Source organism: Staurois parvus, unplaced genomic scaffold (genome assembly GCF_062004578.1).
Source record: "Staurois parvus isolate SC_StPar_1 unplaced genomic scaffold, SC_StPar_1.0 ptg000475l, whole genome shotgun sequence".
NCBI lineage: Eukaryota > Metazoa > Chordata > Amphibia > Anura > Ranidae > Staurois > Staurois parvus.
Window position 1 is genome coordinate 2,214,037 of NW_028318271.1, and position 20,945 is coordinate 2,234,981.

Genomic DNA, 20,945 nt, shown 5'->3' on the forward strand with positions numbered 1-20,945 from the left:
CATTCGAGCACTCGGGCACTGCCCGAGGGACCGGGGTCAGTAGGGGGCTCCATGAAATGCCCCTGGTACCTTTTTTATAGGCTTTTTTGAGTGTGGGCAAGGACACAGGGGCCCCATGATCCCCTATTGCCCGGGGGCCCCATGAGTTGTCAGTCCGCCCCTGCACCTAAGTTACCCGTAGAAATCTTCGCCACCTCAACCGTTCTCTTCTCCACTCTGCTACTGACGACCTCTATGACAATATATCATACCTGTCCTGCCCAGATCTAGCCACTTCTGTCTAAAACCGTTCACTGTCATCCTTCCTAGACAAGCTCGTCCCCCTCACTACATAAACAGTCAGGCCCAGACCCTACAACCTTGGAAAACAGATGACACCAGAGGTCTCAAAAAACAGCCAAACTCTTTAGCATCTGTGGCTTAAGACTAAGTCTCAGATTGACTTCAACCAATATAAATCTGCCTCCACACTGCCAAGCAGACCTATTTCATTACTCTCATTAACACCACCTCATCCAGTCCCCATCAACTCTTCTCTACCTTCAACTCTCTTCTTCATCCTCCACTGTCTCCACACATTTACTCACTCACTGCGCAGGAGATCACCAATCAATTCATGAGGAGATCTCTGACACGCAGATACCTCCCCCTACTTAAAACTCCACATCCACAGGGACAATCACTTCTTCCTAGATTAAACCCCACTACTATAGACAAGGTTGATTAAAACTTTTTCTAGCTCCCACCTAACCACGTGCCCCCTGGACCCTGTACCGTCGCAAATGCTAAGGTCGCCCTCTGGCTCTATCCTACATTCTCTAACTCACATCTTCAGTCTCTCCCAGCATCTTCCTCAATTCAATAAAACATCCATTAGTCACCCCCATACTTAAAAAGCCCTTACTAGACCTCACCAATATTAACAACCTACGACCCATCTCCTTACTCCCCTTTTCCTCCAAACTCCTTGAACGCCTGGTCTACAACCAGCTGAGCAACCACCTCACTGAGAATAACCTTCTTGATCCCCATCAGTCTGGATTTTGCTCTCAGCACACCACAGAAACTGCTCTCCTAAAACTTACAATCTACTAACGGATAAAACCTCCTGGACCCCTCTGCTGCCTTTGACACAGTGGACAACTCCCTCCTCCTCACAAAACTCTACCCTTTGGTCTACGTGACTGTGCCTTTCTTTGGTTCTCATCCTACCTATCCCATCGCACCTTCAGAGTCACTTACAGTTCTACTTCCTCTTTTTCTCTTCCTTTCTCCGTTGGTGTTCCCCAAGGTTCTGTTTTGGAACCCCTCATATTCTCAATCTACACCTCCTCTCTGTGTAAATTGATTGCCTCCCATGGCTTTCAATACAATTTCTATGCTGGTGACACCGAAATCTATCTCTCTACCCCTCAGCTCACTCCATAAGTCTCCTTATGCATCGCTAATTTACTAACAGACATGTCAGCCTGGATGACACACCACTTCCTGAAAATTAATCTATCCAAAACTGAGCTCCTAATATTTCCTCCCTGACGTTCCCCTTCCACTGACTCTGTCAAAATCAACGGCACAAACATCAACCCATCCCCACATGCCAGGGTGCTAGGTGTGATCCTGGACTCTGAACTATCCTTTCGGCCCCACATCCAATCGCTGTCCAAAGCTTGTCACCTCAACCTCCACAACATCTCCAAGCAACGCCCCTTCCTAACCACTGACACCACAAAGCTTCTAACTCCCTCCCTGGTCATCTCTCGCCTTGACTACTGCAACTTCCCTCTCACTGGCTTGCCTTTGCATAGGCTATCACCCTTCCAGTCCATCATGAATGCTGCTGCCAGACTTCTCCACCTTACCAACCGTTCAGTGTCTGCTACCCCTCTTTGCCAATCCCTCCACTGGCTCCCGCTCACCCAGAAATAAAATTCAAGATACTTACAACAACTTATAAAGCCATCCACAACTCAGCCCCTAGTTACATCACTAACCTGGTCTCAAAATACCAACCAAATCGTTCTTTTCATTCCTCCCAAGACCTCCTGCTCTCTAGTTTCCTTGTCATCTCCTTCCATACTCACCTCCAGGACTTCTCCAGAGCCGCTCCTATCATCTGGAACTCCCTTCCCTAATGTGTCCGGCTATCTCCATCTCTGTTCACTTTTAGACAATCCCTGAAAACTCATCTCTTCAGAGAGGCCTATCCTGCAACTACCTAACAACTGTATATGTATTTGTGCATTAGCCCAGGATTTCTCCAGAGCCGCTCCTATCATCTGGAACTCCCTTCCCTAATGTGTCCGGCTATCTCCATCTCTGTCCACTTTTAGACAATCCCTGAAAACTCATTTCTTCAGAGAGGCCTATCCTGCAACTACCTAACAACTGTACATGTATTTGTGCATTAGCCCATTCCCCACAGTTATTATTTTTTTTGTATCTCTCAACCCTCCCTCTTAGATTTTAAGCTCTAACAAGCAAGGCCCTCTGAATCCTCCTGTATTAATGTGTATTGTAATTGTACTGTCTGCCTTTATCTTGTAAAGCGCTGTGTAAACTGTTGGTGCTATATAGAGGCTGTATAATAATAATAATAATATTATTATTAGCTCTGGTCAATACCTGAAGGCTTGTTGTGTCTGAGGAAGTTTGTGGACTAAACTGAATGCCAATGGGCTCTTTAACATCAGTTGGCATTCTCCTATTAATTTATTATATAGGATTTATATAACTTCAACCATTTGCTCAGCACTTTACAATCCAAAAGAAGACAGCACAGTTACATGACTAATGTAGAAGTGATGTGTTGTCAAATACTAACACCCCCAAAAAACATACTTACCCAACTTCCGAAAAAACTCCCATTTCCCAACACCCCCTCTGCCAATAAAAGGAGACCACACTTTGTTGAAGTAAAATGGCCTTCACTGCCTTTTATTAAGAATTTAACTTAAATATACAGAAAACATTTCTTAAAACAGAAACCTCCATAAACTTACGGAATGAGTTGTTGTTCTAGGCAGGCACCCAAAACAATATTGATCTTCCCCTGCAGAACCTTCACCTTAATGTTCCTACTAGGTCTCCAGCTGCAACGCACCCACTCAGAGACAAGGAGACACCTTCCGCAGGTAGACCTCCACCTTCCAGTTAAACCTTGGTTAACTGGAATTTACCCGGGCACACCATACCACAGATGGGTCCCAACTATATACTTTTCATCACAAACCATTAACAACCTACCAAGACCAACAACTGCCACCAAACTAAACAAGCCAAAGCAGAACAAACACCCCAGGGGAGGGCGGGCGGGAGCTTCTCTCTTCAGCTGCTAACCAGCACTGGCTCCTCCGACACCCCCCCCTCCCCCCCAGCACTTCCCCAAGATTCAGGGGATGATCCTACCCAAACCTACTAACACCAATCAGGTAACCTTACTATCTTTTTTAACCCTTCCCCTTTAACTTAACCCTTTCCTGTCTTTTCTCCCTCTTCACCTAGTCATGTCTGCCCTGCACTATTCTTCTCTTTCTTTCTTTTGCTACGGACACCCATATACAAGAGGGTTAAGAGGACCCTGCTCATAGGAGTTTACAATCAGGTGGGGTAAGTGGTACAAAAGGTTATAACTGTGGCGAATGAGTTGATGGAAGAGTTAAAGGTTCAGTTGTTAGTTGGAGACGTGATAGGCTTCCCTAAATAGATGAGTTTTCAGGGATCGCCTAAAGGCGGCTAGATTAGGAGATAGCCAGACAGATTGAAGTAGAAGTAGAGCGTTCCAGAGGATGGGAGAGGCTCTGGAGAAGTCCTGGAGACAAGCAGGGGAGGAGGAGATTTGAGAGCAGGAGGTCTAAATCAAGATTGACAACAGTCTTTATACACTGTGCTGGAGCTCAAGGCTCTCTTTTGGTACCCTAGGCTAGAGACCTTCCACACCTACCTCTCCACACTGCTACTGAATGTAAACCTACCATCACAACCATTACTATTTATCAGTATTGTAAAGATCATAGTATCGACCTAAATAGATTCCTTTAATCTTTCCCTTTCATTTACCAGTTTTATATATACTCTTAAATTGCAGCTCAGAATTGCTTTTCTACTGTCCATACTCCTATGTGCCTCTTGTGTCCACTCCACAGCCTCCACAGACCAGCCTTTCCTGTCTTTTAGTCTTCAGAGCAAAATGACAGGTTCTCTTGACACTAGTTGTTGCAATATGCTGTTCATTGTTTTTTTGCCTATTTTGTTATTTTACAGAAGTGGCTATCATGGGTCCAGTCCATATGCACTAGGGATAACAGCACTCTCTACTTACAAGCCTGGAATGGCCAATGGATTTGGTTGCCATGCGGTAAGATATGATACTCAAGTTTGGATGTGTAGTTTCCTCAAGTTCAAAGTCCATGTAGATTTATGACCATGTAGATTTGGGTTCAGGAAGCGCTACACTGGGTGCAGTAGGTGCAGCTGTGATGGGGCCAACAATAACTACTACTTAACTGTGGTAGCCTTGTGTCTAGGTTACAACCACATGTCTATCCTATTCTATCTGCTCATTGAGCCGGTAGGCTTAGGAGGCCTTTCAGTTACATTAAAGTATGTTCAGTTTCTTTCAAATTCTTTATTTAAAAAGTATCCAACAAACCGCATCCAAATAGAAATGTTCACAGTTTCTTTCATCTACAATGTGCTCAAGATTCCTGTTAAACTAGATCTTAAGGCAATTTTTTTTTTTTTTTAAGAATTGGATAGAGTGACTTAAATTTGTTATGATCTGCATTGTAGACAATGTGTCCAGATGTGTTTCGAGGTATATGGGGTGGAAGTCATTGCCGAGATTCCCCAGTGCAGACAACACGAGCCTGTTCCTGTTCTCCTGGTAAGAGCTGATTCCTGAGTGTCTGGGTTTTTTGGGGGTTTTTTTTTAATCCATTAGATATACCTGTATATACACATCGGTGGTGGATTCAGCATGAATGTCTCTGTCCTTAAACCTTATGAATCTCATGAAGAGATAGGTCCCTTGGCCGTCTATGCATTACAGGCACATATTGCAATGCAAATCCTGTGTCAATGTGTCCATCGCATCAAATAGCACCCCAATGTACTAGCAGAGTAGCGGGCAACCCATTTGCACTGCAGTGCATTGTGGGATACGATGTGTGCATTTAGGGACATTGTGTTGGAAAAAATGCCTATGTTGTGGTGCATTGGCAGCCCATTTATGTATTTATTTATTATAGGTACTTATATAGCACCATCAATTTACGCTGCGCTTTACACACACTATATTGCCAAAAGTATTGGTCGGCCTGCCTTTCCACGCACATGAACTTTAATGGCATCCCAGTCTTTGTCCGTAGGGTTCAATATTGAGTTGGCCCACCCTTTGCAGCCTTAACAGCTTCAATTCTTCTGGGAAGTCTGTCCACAAGGTTTAGGAGGGTGTCTATGGAAAGGTTTGACCATTCTTCCAGAAGCGCATTGGTGAGGTCAGGCACTGATGTCGGACGAGAAGGCCTGGCTCGCAATCTCCACTCTTATTCATCCCAAAGGTGTTCTTTCGGGTTGAGGCCAGACAAGTTCCTCCACCCCAAACTCATTCATCCATGTCTTTATGGACATCGCTTTGTGCACTGTTGCGCAGTCATGTTAACAATTTGGGGATGACCCCTTACTGTTCCCACAAAGTTTGGAGCATGAAATTGTCCAAAATGTCTTGGTATGCTAATGTCTTAAGAGTTCCCTTCACTGGAGTTAAGGGGCCAAGCCCAACCACTGAAAAACAACCCCCAACCATAATTCCCCCCCCCACCAACCTTTACACTTGGCACAATATAGTCAGGCAAGTACCGTTCTCCTGGCAACCGCCAAACCCAGACACATCCATCGGATTGCCAGACAGTGAAGTATGATTCCTCACTCCAGAGAGCACATCTCCACTGCTCTAGAATCCAGTGGTGGCGTGCTTTACACCACTGCATCTGACATTTTGCATTGCAATTGGTGATGTAAGGCTTGGATACAGCTGCTTGGACATGGAAACCTATTCCATGAAGTTCTTTATGCACTATTGTTGTGCTAATCTGAAGGCCACATGAAGTTTGGAGGTCTTGAGCTATTGACTCTGCAGACAGTTGCGACTTCTGTGTGCAGTGTGCGGTGTGTGCTTTTTCGTGGCCTAATACTTGGTGGCTGAGTTGCTGTTGTTCCCAGTTGCTTCCACTTTGTTATAATACCACTAACAGTTGACTGTGGAATATTTAGTAACAAGGAAATTTCACAGATGGACTTACTGAGATCCTGAGAGCGACCCATTCTTTCACAAATGTTTGTAGAAGCACTCTGCGTGCCTAGGTACTTTTTTTTATACACCTGTGGCCATGGAGGTGATTGAAACACCTGAATCCAATGATTTGGAGGGGTGCACAGTACTTTTGGCAATATAGTGTATATATTGTACATTCACATCAGTCCCTGCTCTCAAGGTCCCTAACTGACATTCATACATACACATACTAGGGCCAATTTAAACAGTAATCAATTAACCTACCAGCATATCTTTGGAGTGTTAGAGGAGACCAGAGTACCTGGAGGAAACCCACGCAGGCACAGGGAGAACATGCAAACTCCAGGCACGTAGTCCTGTGGATGGGATTGAAACCAACAACCCAGTGCTGCTAAAATTTGAAAATGAATAGGTTGCCTTTACACAACGCACATCAATGAGAAGCACATCTGATTGAAAATACCCCTTTGAAGAAGTCCCATTCCGTTTATGTGATCATTTTAGTAAAAACTGTTTCCATCTGGTCTGAATAGTAACACTACTTTTCATAGTGGAATTCACAATATTTAAAGTTACGTGAAAAAGTATAACACCTCCAAGAATACACATTTGTAGAATCCACATAAGATATACATAAAGTATATAAAGACATCTTCTCCTTAGGCCTCATGCACGTTGGGAGTGTGTACAGCTCTTCTATATGCCTTTCTCCTGGTAGGAGAAAATCATAATCAAAACAGCACCTAAAGCCGCATTTTTGCAAACATGTTTAGATGTGTCGATCGTTTGGGCATTAATTCATTTCATTGGTCAGAAAATGTATTTATTTAGGCCACTGAAATGAACGAACGTTCAAGCCCTTGACGCAACCAGCATTAATGCTCGTTTAGAAGTGTTTAGACACGTTTACATGCATTTAGGCATGTCGGGCCTTTTTTAGTAGAAAAACACTTCTCTCCTTTATACTCTGGCTCTGGAGTTTTTTTTTCTGCCTCCAAACACCTGTAAATGCCTATGTGTACATAGAAACATAGGCTAACATCGGGGGGAGTTTAGAGACAGGGAAAAAAAAGGTCAAACACCCTTAAAAGTGGCGTTTTTTGACTCCCAGTGTGTATGAGGCCATATAGTTTAAAGCTCCTTTACAATGTGCTCATCTGATTAAACACATGATGACCCTCCACCTCCTAGAAACAGACCCACCAATTATACTTACCATCAAGGTATAGGAAGGTCAGAATGAGACAAAGATCTCCTTTCCACCCAATATAGATATGGCAGTTTACAAAACTCTGAAGAGCAGTGATGGTCCACTGTATATTTCTAACTCCCAGTAAGGCATATACTGTATGTCTCCAATTAAAACATTTTCTTCATTAAAATGGAACTTAACTGCATCTGAGCACCACAAACCAAAAATGCTATGCAATTAATTTTTAAAGTGGAACTCCAGGCCCCCCAAAAATTTAAATCCTGCAGCTGCTGACATTTAATGTAAAGCCCGCCTTGCTTTGTAAATGGTCCCGCAGTCTTCTGGGACCTGTTAAGTGTGCCTAAAGGCTGCGGGGGAAGGTGAGAGGCCAAACTTCCAGATCAGATCGATGCAGCGCATCTGAACAGACCTGTCAAAACCAGGTACCTGTTTCACCTCAAAAAGTGCCAAATTGTCAGTGGAAGAGGGAGGAGACAAATGAACTTCCCCTTTTGGGTGAAGTTCTGCTTTAATATTTAAAGCCAACTCCCCCATCTATCCATATCTCCATGTTTTATTTTGTTGAGCAATCACTTTTAAAAACACCCCCCTAGCATTTCTAGCTTTGGCCATCTTGAATAAGGGCAGACGATTCATGTAGCATTTATTTCTGCTCTTATTGTGATAACACCCTAGAAAATCTTACACATGCAGCGCAGTCCAATGTACATGGGATGCTGGTACACTTTTATAAGGTCTGGTGTGCAGGCAGGAGGGTGTGCTTAGCTGAGAATCCCCTCTCCTAGATGAAGGGAAAAAAATGCCCATGAAGGCACCTGGGATGTATGACATCATTTTAGCCTAGCTCAGGAACCAGGAAGCAACTGATGAAATGTAAAAACAAAAAGTTTAAAACTAGTACGTTCCTATCTATTTACTAAGCTTAGGAGAATAATAATTAAAAATAGTTAATGTTGATTGAGAGAGAGAGTAAAGTCTTGCTTTATGATCTGCTTACACAGGACAGAAATTTTATTTTTAACAAAAGCAAACTAATTAAAAGAAAGATAAAACAAAAGATAGGTCACATTAGCGCATTGATGGCACTATCACAATTGGCATGTGAATGAACCATGCATTGTACCAACCATGAGAAGTGTGGATGCTCCACTGCAACAACAAACGGCATATCTAAGTAGCATGATGATGTAGCAAAGTCCCAACCTACGTGTTTCGTCTCCTCTTACTTTGTCAGGGTGAAATATATGTAGCTATAGACCAAAATATTCATTATACCTCCACCATCTCTCCAGTGCCCAAACACTAGTTTGGTCTTAGTAGGGTAGGTCCAATTAACAAATGATCTGCCATTTGGAGAATGTCACCCGTTACAATAAATGCAGAGATGACCACTATGGATGGAGAGCGGTTGGAAATCAAATAAAGATTTATAAATTAATCCCTAAAAGAATTGTTTGCCCCATATATGGAATGCAGTTCAATGTGCCTTTTGTTGATTAATTTTAAAGGCCGTCTCATGATCTCTGTTTTCTCAGGTTCCTGTAATGCCAAAGACCAATATATTGCACAACTTAAGGAAACTCTGGACACCACTGCTGCAAAGAAAGTGGCTGCATTCATTGCTGAACCCATGATGGTAACATAACAGCATTACTTGGAATATAAGATCCAGCCTATTACTACTTTTCACCCAAGAGAGCGATGTCCTAAGAACACCATAGAGATATTCAGAATCAAGAGATTATAGCGTATTCAGCTTTCAAGAACACTAGCAAATGTGTGAATATCAAGACATACCAAAACAAACTGGGATTTTGGCACACCAAAATCTATACACAATAGATAAAAGAATATAGTTTTTATTCTACACGATTGGTTAAGTTATCACACCACTATATGTGTATCACCCCCTAGGATGCTAGAGTGTAGGTCAATTTAGTTCAGCTTCTAGGCAGAAGATCAGGGGCTAATTGGTTAGGAGGCTGTGCAGAGCTTCATAGGTTGCTGGCTTGTTACTCCCCCCTGTCTTCTTTAGTGTCCCAGAACATAGTGGGAGGGAGAGCAGGGCTAGAAGCCTGAATATATATTTATTTATTGCAGGTACTTATATAGCACCATCAATTTTAAACAGTGCTTTACATATACATATATATATATATATATATATATAGTACATTCACATCAGTCCCTAACCCTCAAGGGGTGTACAGTCTAAGGTCCCTATCTCACATTCATACATGCACATACTAGGGTCAATATAGACAGGATCCAATAACCTCCCAGCATGTGTTTGGAAGAAAACCGGAGTACTTGCAGGAAACCCACGCAGGCACAGGAAGAACATGCAAACTCCAGGCAGGTGGTGCCATGGTTGGGATTCAAACAAATGACCCTAGTACTGCCAGGCAGAAGTGCTAACCGTTTAGCCACTGTGCTGCTTTTTTATGGACCTTCCACCAATCCCTGGTGCGGCGTGCCCAGAAGGTGGAGAAGCAACCCATAAGTACTCAGAAGCCTGGCAGCTTGGGGAGCAGAGCCCAGAGTCCAATTGTCTGCAGAGCCCCCAGCACAAGGATCCCTCTCAGAGAGGACAGGAGGAGAGAGTGAGAGAAAAGGAACAAGAGAGCTCCAGGACAGTAGATACTCTAGAGTCTGGGAGTTTCCAAAAGGGACTGAGTGTGTAGAAAACCAGCCATCACCCCTGAGGGAGGGAGAGGACAGTGAAGTGCAATAGCTAATGTGTCAGTGGAGCTCAAGTGCAGTGCAAGTGCAGTGCAAGTCAGCCAGGAGCACACAAATTCCCCAAGCTTGGAACTAGAGCAGCCAGGTGCAGTGCAATACCACCAGGTGCCGTGTCTTGAATACAACTTCATGGAACTTTTTTTCTTTTCTGTTCAACACTACTACTCCCACAACTGTGCAATACAGCTTGCATCTCAAATTAGAGCAGCCAGAGAATTAGCAGGTCCTCAGCTGTTTGTACATAGTTGGTCAGTGTTTCTTCAGTCTGGGATAGCCCATGCACCCCCATTCCCTATTTAAGTTCAACATTCTAAAATAAACACCAAAACACTAAGTCTGTGTAGTGAGTCATCTTGAGGTGTGGGGTGGCACAGTGGCTTAGTGGTTAGCATGTCTGCCTTGCAGTAAATGGGTCATGGGTTCAATTCCTGACCATGGTGCCTCCTGCATGGAGTTTGTATGTTCTCCCTGTGCTTGTGTGGGTTTCCTCCGACACTCCAAAGACATGCTGGTAGGTTAATTGGATCCTGTCTAAATTGGCCCTAATATGTGTATGTATGAATGTGAGTTAGGGATCTTAGATTGTACACCCTTTGAGGGTTAGGGACTGATGTGAATGTTCAATATATACAGTATGTGTAAAGTGCTGTGTAAATTAACAGTGCTATATAAGTACCTAAAATAAATAAGTATGTGAAAAATGCCTTTTATGGGTGCTGTAAGGGGGAAATAGGCCCAAAGACCAGCGGCTCTTTCTGGGGTAGCACTACACATATATTCAATAAAAAGCACACCAATCTTTTAGCTCTAAACATCACTTATTAGGATAAATATTGAATCCTTTAAAGGGACCAATCAATGGTTTCATTTCATCACATAAGGACATCTTCAAAGCGCCTGTAGCATGTATACTGTACATTGTTGAATGAATACCTCCTCTACACTCCTAATGAAGTTGATATTTCAAAGAAAGACGTAAAGATTTCAGGTTTTTCCAAGGTGTCCTTAAGTGACAATATTTAACCATTAATTGGTGCTTTTTAAAGGATTCAATATTTATCCTAATTAGAGATGTTTAGAGCCAGGGAGTAGTGTGCTTTTTATGCGTTTTATTGATTGTATGCAGTGTGATCTTTTAACCAACTGTGTAGAATAAAAATTCTACTCTTTTATCTGTTGTATACAAACTTTGGTGTACCGTTTAAAACCCCCAGTTTGTTTGGTACAGTTGTGACCAAAATTATTCAACCCCCACTGAAATTGAGTGTTTTGGCCAGTTTGACATTGCTTTTGATCATTCAGTCATCTTGCTTACATTTACATTAAAGAGGCACTTGTAGGTCAGACAAATATAACATAACAGTTATAATGAAATAACCACAAATGTCTTTTCTGTGCTCACAGCATTATCAGTTTTATTCAACCCCCAAGTGACATTCAATCTTAGTACTTAGTACAGCATCCTTTTACAGTTATAACAGCTTTTAAACGTGAAGCATAGCTTGACACAAGTGTCTTGCAGCGATCTACGGGTATCTTCGCCCATTCTTCATGGGCAAAGGCCTCCAGTTCAGTCACATTCTTAGGCTTGCGCACTGCAACTGCTTTCTTTAAGTCCCACCAGAGGTTCTCAATCGGATTTAAGTCTGGTGACTGCGATGGCCACTCCAAAATGTTCCAGCCTTTCCTCTGCAACCATGCTCTAGTGGACTTGGAGGTATGCTTGGGATCATTGTCCTGTTGAAAGGTCCAACGTCTCCCAAGCCTCAGGTGTGTGACGGACTGCATCACGTTTCCATCCAATATCTCCTGGTACTGAAGAGAATTCATGGTACCTTGCACACGCTGAAGCTTCCCTGTACCTGCAGAAGCAAAACAGCCCCAAAGCATGATTGACCCTCCACCATGCTTCACAGTAGGCAAGGTGTTCTTTTCATCATAGGCCTTGTTCTTCCTCCTCCAAACATAGCGTTGATCCATGGGCCCAAACAGTTCTAATTTTGTTTCATCAGTCCACAGAACACTATCCCACAACTTTTGTGGTTTGTCCACATGGCTTTTGGCATACTGCAGTCGACTCTTCTTATTCTTTGGAGACAGCAAGGGGGTACGCCTGGGAGTTCTGGCACGGAGGCCTTCATTACGCAGTGTGCGTCTTATTGTCTGGGCTGAAACTTCTGTACCCACATCTGACAAATCTTTTCTCAGTTCCTCAGCAGTCACACGGGGACTTCTCTCCACTCTACGCTTCAGGTAGCGCACAGCAGTCGAAGTCAGCATCTTCTTTCTGCCACGACCAGGTAGCGTTTCAACAGTGCCCTTTGCCTTGAATTTGCGAATGATGCTTCCTAAGGTGTCTCTTGGTATGTTTAACATCTTTGCAATCTTCTTATAGCCATTGCCCTTCCTGTGAAGAGAAATCACCTCTTCTCTTGTCTTCCTGGACCATTCTCTTGCCTTCACCATGTTTGTAACCACACCAGTAAATGTCTAGAAGGAGCTGAGTATCACAGTCATTTTAAAGCTGCCTAATTGGTGCTTATTATGCTTGATTGCTGCTCGGTGACATCCACAGGTGTTTTCAATACCTGATGGAAAGCACCTGTATGAACCTCTGTTCTTCAGAGTGGTAGTCTTTAAGGGGTTGAATAATTGTGGCAATGAAGAAACCACATAAGAACCATTTACTACTGTATTACATAAACAATTGATGTCATTTTAGTTGCATTTGGGTAGTTACAACGTCCTTGTAGGATTTGATTCTGAATACAATTCCAAATGTACACTATAGTCCCTAAACCCCTTTACAGCATTGGGGGTTGAATAATTTTGGTCACAACTGTATATAGTATTGATATTGGTTAAATAAAGATGAAGGTAACAAGGACATTGTAATATCTTAGTCCCATGTGCTCATTTAGATTAAAACTAGCCAATGCATGCCCATTCCATGAACTGACAATTCTGAATAGTGCAGTCAACCACTTGGACTCCAGAGGATTTACCCTCCTTCCTGACCAGGCCATTTTTTGCATTACGGCACTGCGTTACCTTTAACTGACAATTGCGCAGTCATGCAACGCTGCACCCAAATTTACGTCCTTTTTTTTTTATGGTATTTGATTGCCTGTGCATTTTTTTTGTTTGTTTTTTTTTAATAGCACTAAAAAAAAAAAAGACAATTTTGAGAAAAACTATATTTTTGACTTTTTACTATTAAACATATCCAGTAAAAAAAAAAGATTAAAAAAATCAAATTTCCTCAAATTTAGGCCAAAATGTACTCTTCTGCATGTCTTTGCTAAAAAAAAAAAAAAATCCCAATACGTGTAAATTAATTGGTTTACGTGAAAGTTATAGCGTTTACAAATGCCGGTGTGTGTGTATACATATATATACTGGGCTTTTTTTTTTTTTAACTAGTAATGGCGGCGATCAGCTACTTAGAGCAGGACTGCAGCGTGCATTCTAACAGTGGGGGGAACCGACTTGGTGTCACTGACATCCCCAGTGACACCAATACAGTGATCAGTGCTAATAAAAAGCACTGACATTGTACTAATGGCACTAGGCAGGAAGGGGTTAACGTGGGGTGATCAAAGGGTTAACTGTGTGATGTGTGTTGTTTTACATTATGTTCTGTGTTTGTGCTTCACTGTAAGCACACTGCTTTGGATGGCTGTGCTGTGCTCAGCCATGCAAAGCAGTGTGCACGAGCTGACAGGGAGGAGAACTGTTTTATTTACAGTTGTCCCCACCCACCCTTTGCTGTGATCATGGAGCGTTTTTCCACACGGGATGTGTGCGATGCCCAAAAAAAGGTTTGGGAAACTTTTTTTTGGGCATCCCGCGATTTTGTTTGCACGATCATGGCATGTTTTCCGTGAGGAAAAATGTGCAGCGATGCCGACAAAAATGCCGCGCGGTTTCAGGTGCTATTGAAATGAATGGCACCTGAAGATGCAATTGTTTTCACACTTTTACGGCACGATTTCAATCGCAGTGATTCTGCACACGATTTGAAAAAACCTAATGTGAATGAAGACTTGATGACATTGGACTTTATGGCACTGGGAAACATTACTTGTGTCCTTGTACTATACCATATTGGAAATAATATACAAAAATTTATTATTGCAGCATACCTGTCCTTAGATGCAATGGCTGCATTATTTCCTTTTTCAGGCTAGGAACATTTTCAAGTACAGAACCCACCTGTTGACCTTGCCATGGTCGCAATGTTCTTGTCACTTCCTGTGAGATTAACAGCACAAATACTGTAATGTTCTCTTTCTATATTGGAAATGGCAGGACACAGCAGTAGTCCAGTCTGTGCGACAACCATGGCTCATCCATGGATACAGTGGAGGAGTGTGCGTAGCCACTCTAGGGTTGGAAGTGTGTTTAATTGCAGGATTACCAGGTGAAAATAAAGGAAACAAAAATAGGGAAAAAGAAAATTAATGCAACCACCTAGGGGTGGACTGACCATTTAGAAATTCGGGCACTGCCCGATGGAACGGGGTCAGTAGGGGGCCCTATAAGATGCCCCTGGTACCTTTTTCATAGGCTGTTTTGAGTTTGGGCAAGGACACAGGGGCCCCATGATCCCCTATTGCCCAGGGGCCCCATGAATTGTCAGTCCGCCCCTGCAGCCACCACATATAAGGGCAAGTAAGCTGCAATATACTACATTTTTATTTCGATACACCTAAAGTAGAAATTTTATCTTTATTTCCCATATCACATTGCTGCATATAACTATACGTATAAAATGTCTGAATTTGTTTTGCAGGGTGTTGGAGGAGTCGTTCAGTATCCCAAGAATTTTTTAAAGGAGGCCTATGAAATTATACGGGGCAAAGGAGGAGTGTGCATTTCAGATGAAGCAAGTATTCTTGTTTCTCTACAAATTACTATTCATTGTATTAAGGGGTATCTATCCAAAACAAAAAAAAATGTTTTGCCTTTAGAGTAGGGAATGGTAAGAACCCATTGGGCCTGTTCTGTTTCAATTGCTGCTTTATGTATTGAAATACCTCCAATCAGCTTCCAGATTTATTGAACAAGCTGAAGTTAGAAGCTGATTGGCTACCATGCACAGCTGCACCAGATTATAAGTGCTAGTTTTCCCCAGTCTGTCTAGACAGTATGGTTTCCTGCTGACTTGGCACCATCCACATGTGGCTTAACTCTTCAATAAGACACAGAAGTTGAATCCAACACAATTTTACTTCAGTCTCCAGTCTTCATCAGAAAACCAATGACTTTCCTAAGCCCTGTCTCTGCGAATAACTAAAATGGACTGAGGGAACATGGAATAAATGGGAAGGAACTAGCTAGGATTAAGGTAACTGGCAATAAAAAGGAGGGGAAGACAGAGAAAGATACCAAAATCACAATAGTAAACCAGTTGTGATCAGAAACACAACTAGATGTCAGCATAGTGCAGGAAAAATATCCTCATGCAGTTCAATAAAAGACATAAAAATGGGGCAGAACAGGATAATCTTGTAATGCATATATTGTCACCTGCAGGAAAAAAGACCTCTACCCAAAGTTTAAAGTGTCAGTGGGATACCTCTATGTATACAAATATCCAAACACTGTAAATGTAACTAACCATAGCACAATAAAATTATGATTGTAAGTGGTTGGATGAAAAGACCTGGCTCACATTCTGGGTTCTAGTTCATCCCAAAAGTGTTCAATGGGGTTGAGGTAAGGCCTCTCTGGAGGCCACTTGAGTTCCTTAACACCAAACACCTGAAACCATGTATTTATAGAGCTGGCTTTCGGTACAGGGGTACAGTCATGCTGGAGCAGAAAAGGGCTTTCTCCAAACTGCTGCAATAAGGTTGGAAGAGGCCCTTAACAGGGGTTTTGAGGGCACACCACCTATGCCTCCTCGTGTTTTATTTCTGGCAGATGAGTAAAGTGCTCCCCACCATGGAGGAGGTCCTCATCCCACAGGAGGGGGCAATCTGTGGGATGAGGACCTCCTCCATGGTGGGGAGCACTATTTCCAGATACAGGCTATCCACTGCTATGTTTTTGGTTGGAATGAGAGAATGGAGAACAATAAGGCGTGAGAAAGGAATAATCCACCACCAGACAAAAGCGCTGTCTGACTCTGTTGTGTAAACAACGGATCCACCAGATCTGGTGAGTGTGGTCACAAAGGGGGTCACTGATTGATGAGTACTTTAAGAGCACTAGTCACTTTGCTGGTTTTGCTTGCACACGGAACACTTTAAGAAGAAAACACCATACAGTGCCTTGAAAAAGTATTCTTACCCCTTGAAGTTTTCCACATTTTGTCATCTTACAACCAAAACCATCAATGTATTTTATTGGGGTTTTATGTGATAGACCAACACAATTGTGAAGTGAAAGGAAAATGATAAATGGTTTTCAACATTTTTTACAAATAAATATTTGAAAAATGTGGCGTGTATTTGTATTAAGTCCAATGAATGAATACTTTGTAGGACCACCTGTCGCTGCAATTACAGGTGCAAGTCTTTTTGGGGATATCTATACCAGCTTTGCACATCTAGAGAGGGACATTTTTGCCCATTCTTCTTTGCAATATAACTCAAGCTCTGTCAAACTGGATGGAGATCATCTGAGAACAGCAATTTCCAAGTCTTGCCACAGATTCTCAGTTGGATTTAGGTCTGGACTTTGACTGGGCCATTCTAACACATGAACATGCTTTGATCTAAACCATTCCATTGTAGCTCTGGCCGTATGTTTAGTCCTGCTGGAAGGTGAACCTCTGCCCCATTCTCAAGTCTTTTTCAGACTCTAACAGGTTTTCTTCTAAGATTGCCCTGTATTTGGCTACATCCATCTTCTCATCAACTCTGACCAGCTTCCCTGTCCCTGTTGAAGAAAAGCATCCACACAACATGATTCTGCCACCACCATGTTTCATGGTGGGGATGGTGTGTTCAGGGTGATGTGCAGTGTTAGTTTTCCTCCACACATAGCATTTTGCTTTTAGGCCAAAAAATTCAATTTTGGTCTCATCTGACCAGAGCACCTTCTTCCACATGTTTGCTGTGTCCCTCACATGGCTTTTCACAAACTGCAAACAGGACTTCATATGGCTCCCTTCTTGCTACTCTTCCATAAAGGCCAGATTTGTGGAGTGCACAATTAATAGTTATCCTGTAGACAGATTCTCCCACCTGAGCAGTGGATATCTGCAGCTCCTCCAGAGTTACCATGGGCCTCTTGGATGCTTCTCTGATTAATGCTCTCCTTGCCCGGCCTGTCAGTTTAGGTGGATGGTCATGTCTTGGTAGGTTTGCAGTTGCGCCACACTCTTTCCATTTTTGGATGATGGATTGAACAGTGCTCCGTGAGGTGTTCAAAGCTTGGGATATTTTTTATAACCTAACCCTGCTTTAAACTTCTCCACAATGTTATCCCTGACCTGTCTGGCATGTTCTTTGGCCTTCATAATGCTGTTTGTTCACTAATGGTCTCTAACAAACCTCTGAGTTCTTCACAGAACAGTTGTATTTATACTGAGTTTAAATTACACACACTCTACACTCTATTACACTCTACTAATTAGGTGACTTCTGAAGGCAATTTGTTCCACTAGATTTTAGTTAGGGGTATCAGAGTAAAGGGAGGCTGAATACAAATGCACTCCACACTTTTTAGATGTTTTATTTGTAAAAATATTTGAGAACCATTTTATTGTTTTCCTTCCACTTCACAATTAAGTGCCACATTGTGTTGGTCTATCACATACAATCCCAAGAAAATACATTTACATTTTTGGTTGTAACATGACCAAATGTGGAAAATTTCAAGGGGTATGAATACTTTCACAAGGCACTGTATTATGGATTGAAGACTTTTTTTCTTTGACTGTATAATGGACACTATTTATTAAGTTTGCTTACACTGTAGAGCGCTGTTCCAAAAATTTTTTATATACACATATACTGTTTTGCAAATAAAGATCAAACAATGTATACTTGACGCATGATTCTGGGAATGTGAGTTTTGTAAAGTAAGAACAGCATTAGCCATTACGTTTTCAAAACTCTTGTTCAAATATGCAATGATGCCTCAAGGAGTGATGAGCCTGAGCCACTATCCTGATTCATTCCCTTATGTGTGTGCAACCCACAAAAATTGTATGTAGCAGACTTTTTCCAGCAGGTGAAAGGAGAGGCAGGAAATCTGGTGGAAAGGAGCTGAGAGCTCCATCTTCTGGCTGACACCATGATTACATAAAATTAGTATTGGATATTTCAGGATTAGGGGACAAACAAAAAAGTTTTGAGAATTAATTTTCCTATTCTTGACCAAAATAAAGAAAATTATGTATATAAAACCCACTGCATTTACTCTAATAACAATGGTGATGTTTCTCCTATAGGTTCAAACTGGTTTTGGCAGGACCGGGAGCCATTATTGGGGGTTTCAGACTCATGATGTCATGCCTGATATTGTGACTATGGCGAAGGGTATTGGCAATGGGTTTCCTATGGCTGCCATTGTCACCACAGAAGGTGAGAAAATCAATATGGTACTACAAAGATTTGCAATAGCTTATTGAGGCTATCCTACGTCTTGATGCACTAAATGATAACAAATGCTTTTTTTGGTTGTATTATTTTATGTATGCAAATGTCCATTAACACAAATTGGATCTTTGACACAGTAGATGACCAGTGTGTTTATGCTACTATGGTGGTACTCGCATATCTTCTTCATGTTATTAAAGGAAACAAATCATTTGGGAAACATGAAAGCTGCTATTTTTGACTACTAAAATATTCTAGTTGCTTGGCTGTCATGATGAACTTCTGTCTTCAGATTTTGGAGCCACTGACCTGGAACACATATCCAGATAAGGATTTCTGACTTTTGTGTGACTTTCATAAGGTTGCCATATACATCCTCATAATTGAGATTCACCCAATCCTAAAATTCAAAATTGCTAAATCCATTAAATTCCGAGCCGTGGGTGGCACTGTTTGCACCACCAGCTCGACAAACTGCAAATGAAAAATCAAAAGAGCCAGGTGGAAAATTATCAAATGAACAATGACCGAGTCCAATCAGAAGCAGTCACTGTTTGGGTATCCAGACAGCCATGGATTCCGCAAGGGGGATTTCCATATTCTGCTGTTTTGAGTGGATAGAGGAACCTATTAGATGTCCCTAGTTCAGCCTGTGAGCTGAACAAGTAAAATCTATATGTCTATAGCTAGCCTTAAAGTGGTTCTAAAGGCTCAAGTGTTTTTTACCTTAATGCGTTAAGGTAAAAACCCTCCTGGGTGTAGCTTTTCCCCCAGCTTCCCCCATATACTTACCTGAGCCCCATCTCGTTCCAGCAATGTGCACGAGAGCAGCGGCCCTCCCTGGTCTATCTCTCTCCTCCTTGGCTCATGCAGCAGCGGGGGCAATTGGCTTCCACTGCTGTAAATCATAGCCAGTGAGCCAATAAGGGGAGAGTGGGGGGGTGGGAGGGGGCCTTACATCACTAAGTGCAACGTCGGATGCAGTGGTGTAAAGCATGCCCCCACTGGACTCTAAAGTAGTGGAGACGTGTTCTCTGGAGAGAGAAATCACGCTTCTGTCTGGCAATCCAATGGACGTGTCTGGGTTTGGCGGCTGTCAGGAGAATGGTACTTGCCTGACTGCACTGTGCCAAGTGTAAAGTTTGGTGGAGGGAGATTATGGTGTGGGGTTGTTTTTCAGGGGTTGGGCTTGGCCCCTTTTGGACAATTTCATGCTCCCAACTTTGTGGGAACAATTTGGGGATGGCCCCTTCCTGTTCCAACGTGACAGCGCACCAGTGAACAAAGCAAGGCAAAGAACACCTTTAAGATAAATTTGAGTGGAGACTGCGAGCCAGGACTTCTCATCCGACATCAGTGCCTGACCTCACAAATGTGCTTCTGGAAGAATGGTCAAACCTTCCTATAGACACACTCCTAAACCTTGTGGACGGCCTTTCCAGAAGAGTTGAAGCTGTTATAGCTACAAAGGGTGGGCCAACTTAACTAGTTGCCGACCGCAGATAGCCGAATGATGGCTGCACTGTGGCCGGCCAGTTCTGGGTGGACGTCATATGATGAGATGTCCTCCCAGAACACGCTCTCCTGCGCGCCCCCGGGGGCGTGACCCCGGTGATCTCTGTGATCGCTGTGTCCTATGGACACAGCTGATCACATGATGTGGTAAAAGGCCAATCATGCTGTCAGAGCACGAGGAAAGTACTGCCGAGAACTGGCAGTTGTCAGAGCAGGGATTGGCACCGATCTTCAGGGCACTGATAATCAGTGCCCTGATGATCGGTGCTCAGCAGTGCCACCCAACAGTTCCGCCCACCTGTGTCCAGCAGTGCCACCCACCTGTGCCCACCAGTGCCCAGCAGTGCCACCCAGCAGTGCCACCCACCTGTGCCACCTACCTGTGCCCAGCAGTGCCACCTACCTGTGCCCAGCAGTGCCACCCACCTGTGCCCAATTTTTTTGTTTATAGCACAAAAAGTAAAATACTCAGCAGCGATTAAATACCACCAAAATAAAGCTCTATTTATGAGAAAAGAATTATAAAATTTTCATATGGGTACAATCTTGCATGACCGCGCAATTGTCATTCAAATTGTGACAGTACTGAAAGCTGAAAGTTGGCCTGGTAAGGAAGGAGGTATAAGTG

General features: G+C 42.8%; 1 protein-coding gene across 1 annotated transcript in view; it reads left to right on the forward strand.

Annotated features, from left to right (window-relative positions):
- The window catches only part of AGXT2 (alanine--glyoxylate aminotransferase 2), a 65,037-nt gene that overhangs the window by 26,863 nt on the left and 17,229 nt on the right, over positions 1 to 20,945 (forward strand). The window contains exons 6-10 of the mRNA XM_089689435.1: positions 4,261 to 4,354; positions 4,789 to 4,882; positions 9,041 to 9,141; positions 15,043 to 15,135; positions 18,655 to 18,787. Coding sequence (XP_089545561.1) covers positions 4,261 to 4,354; positions 4,789 to 4,882; positions 9,041 to 9,141; positions 15,043 to 15,135; positions 18,655 to 18,787 — 515 coding nt within the window. The remainder of the gene's footprint in view (positions 1 to 4,260; positions 4,355 to 4,788; positions 4,883 to 9,040; positions 9,142 to 15,042; positions 15,136 to 18,654; positions 18,788 to 20,945) is intronic.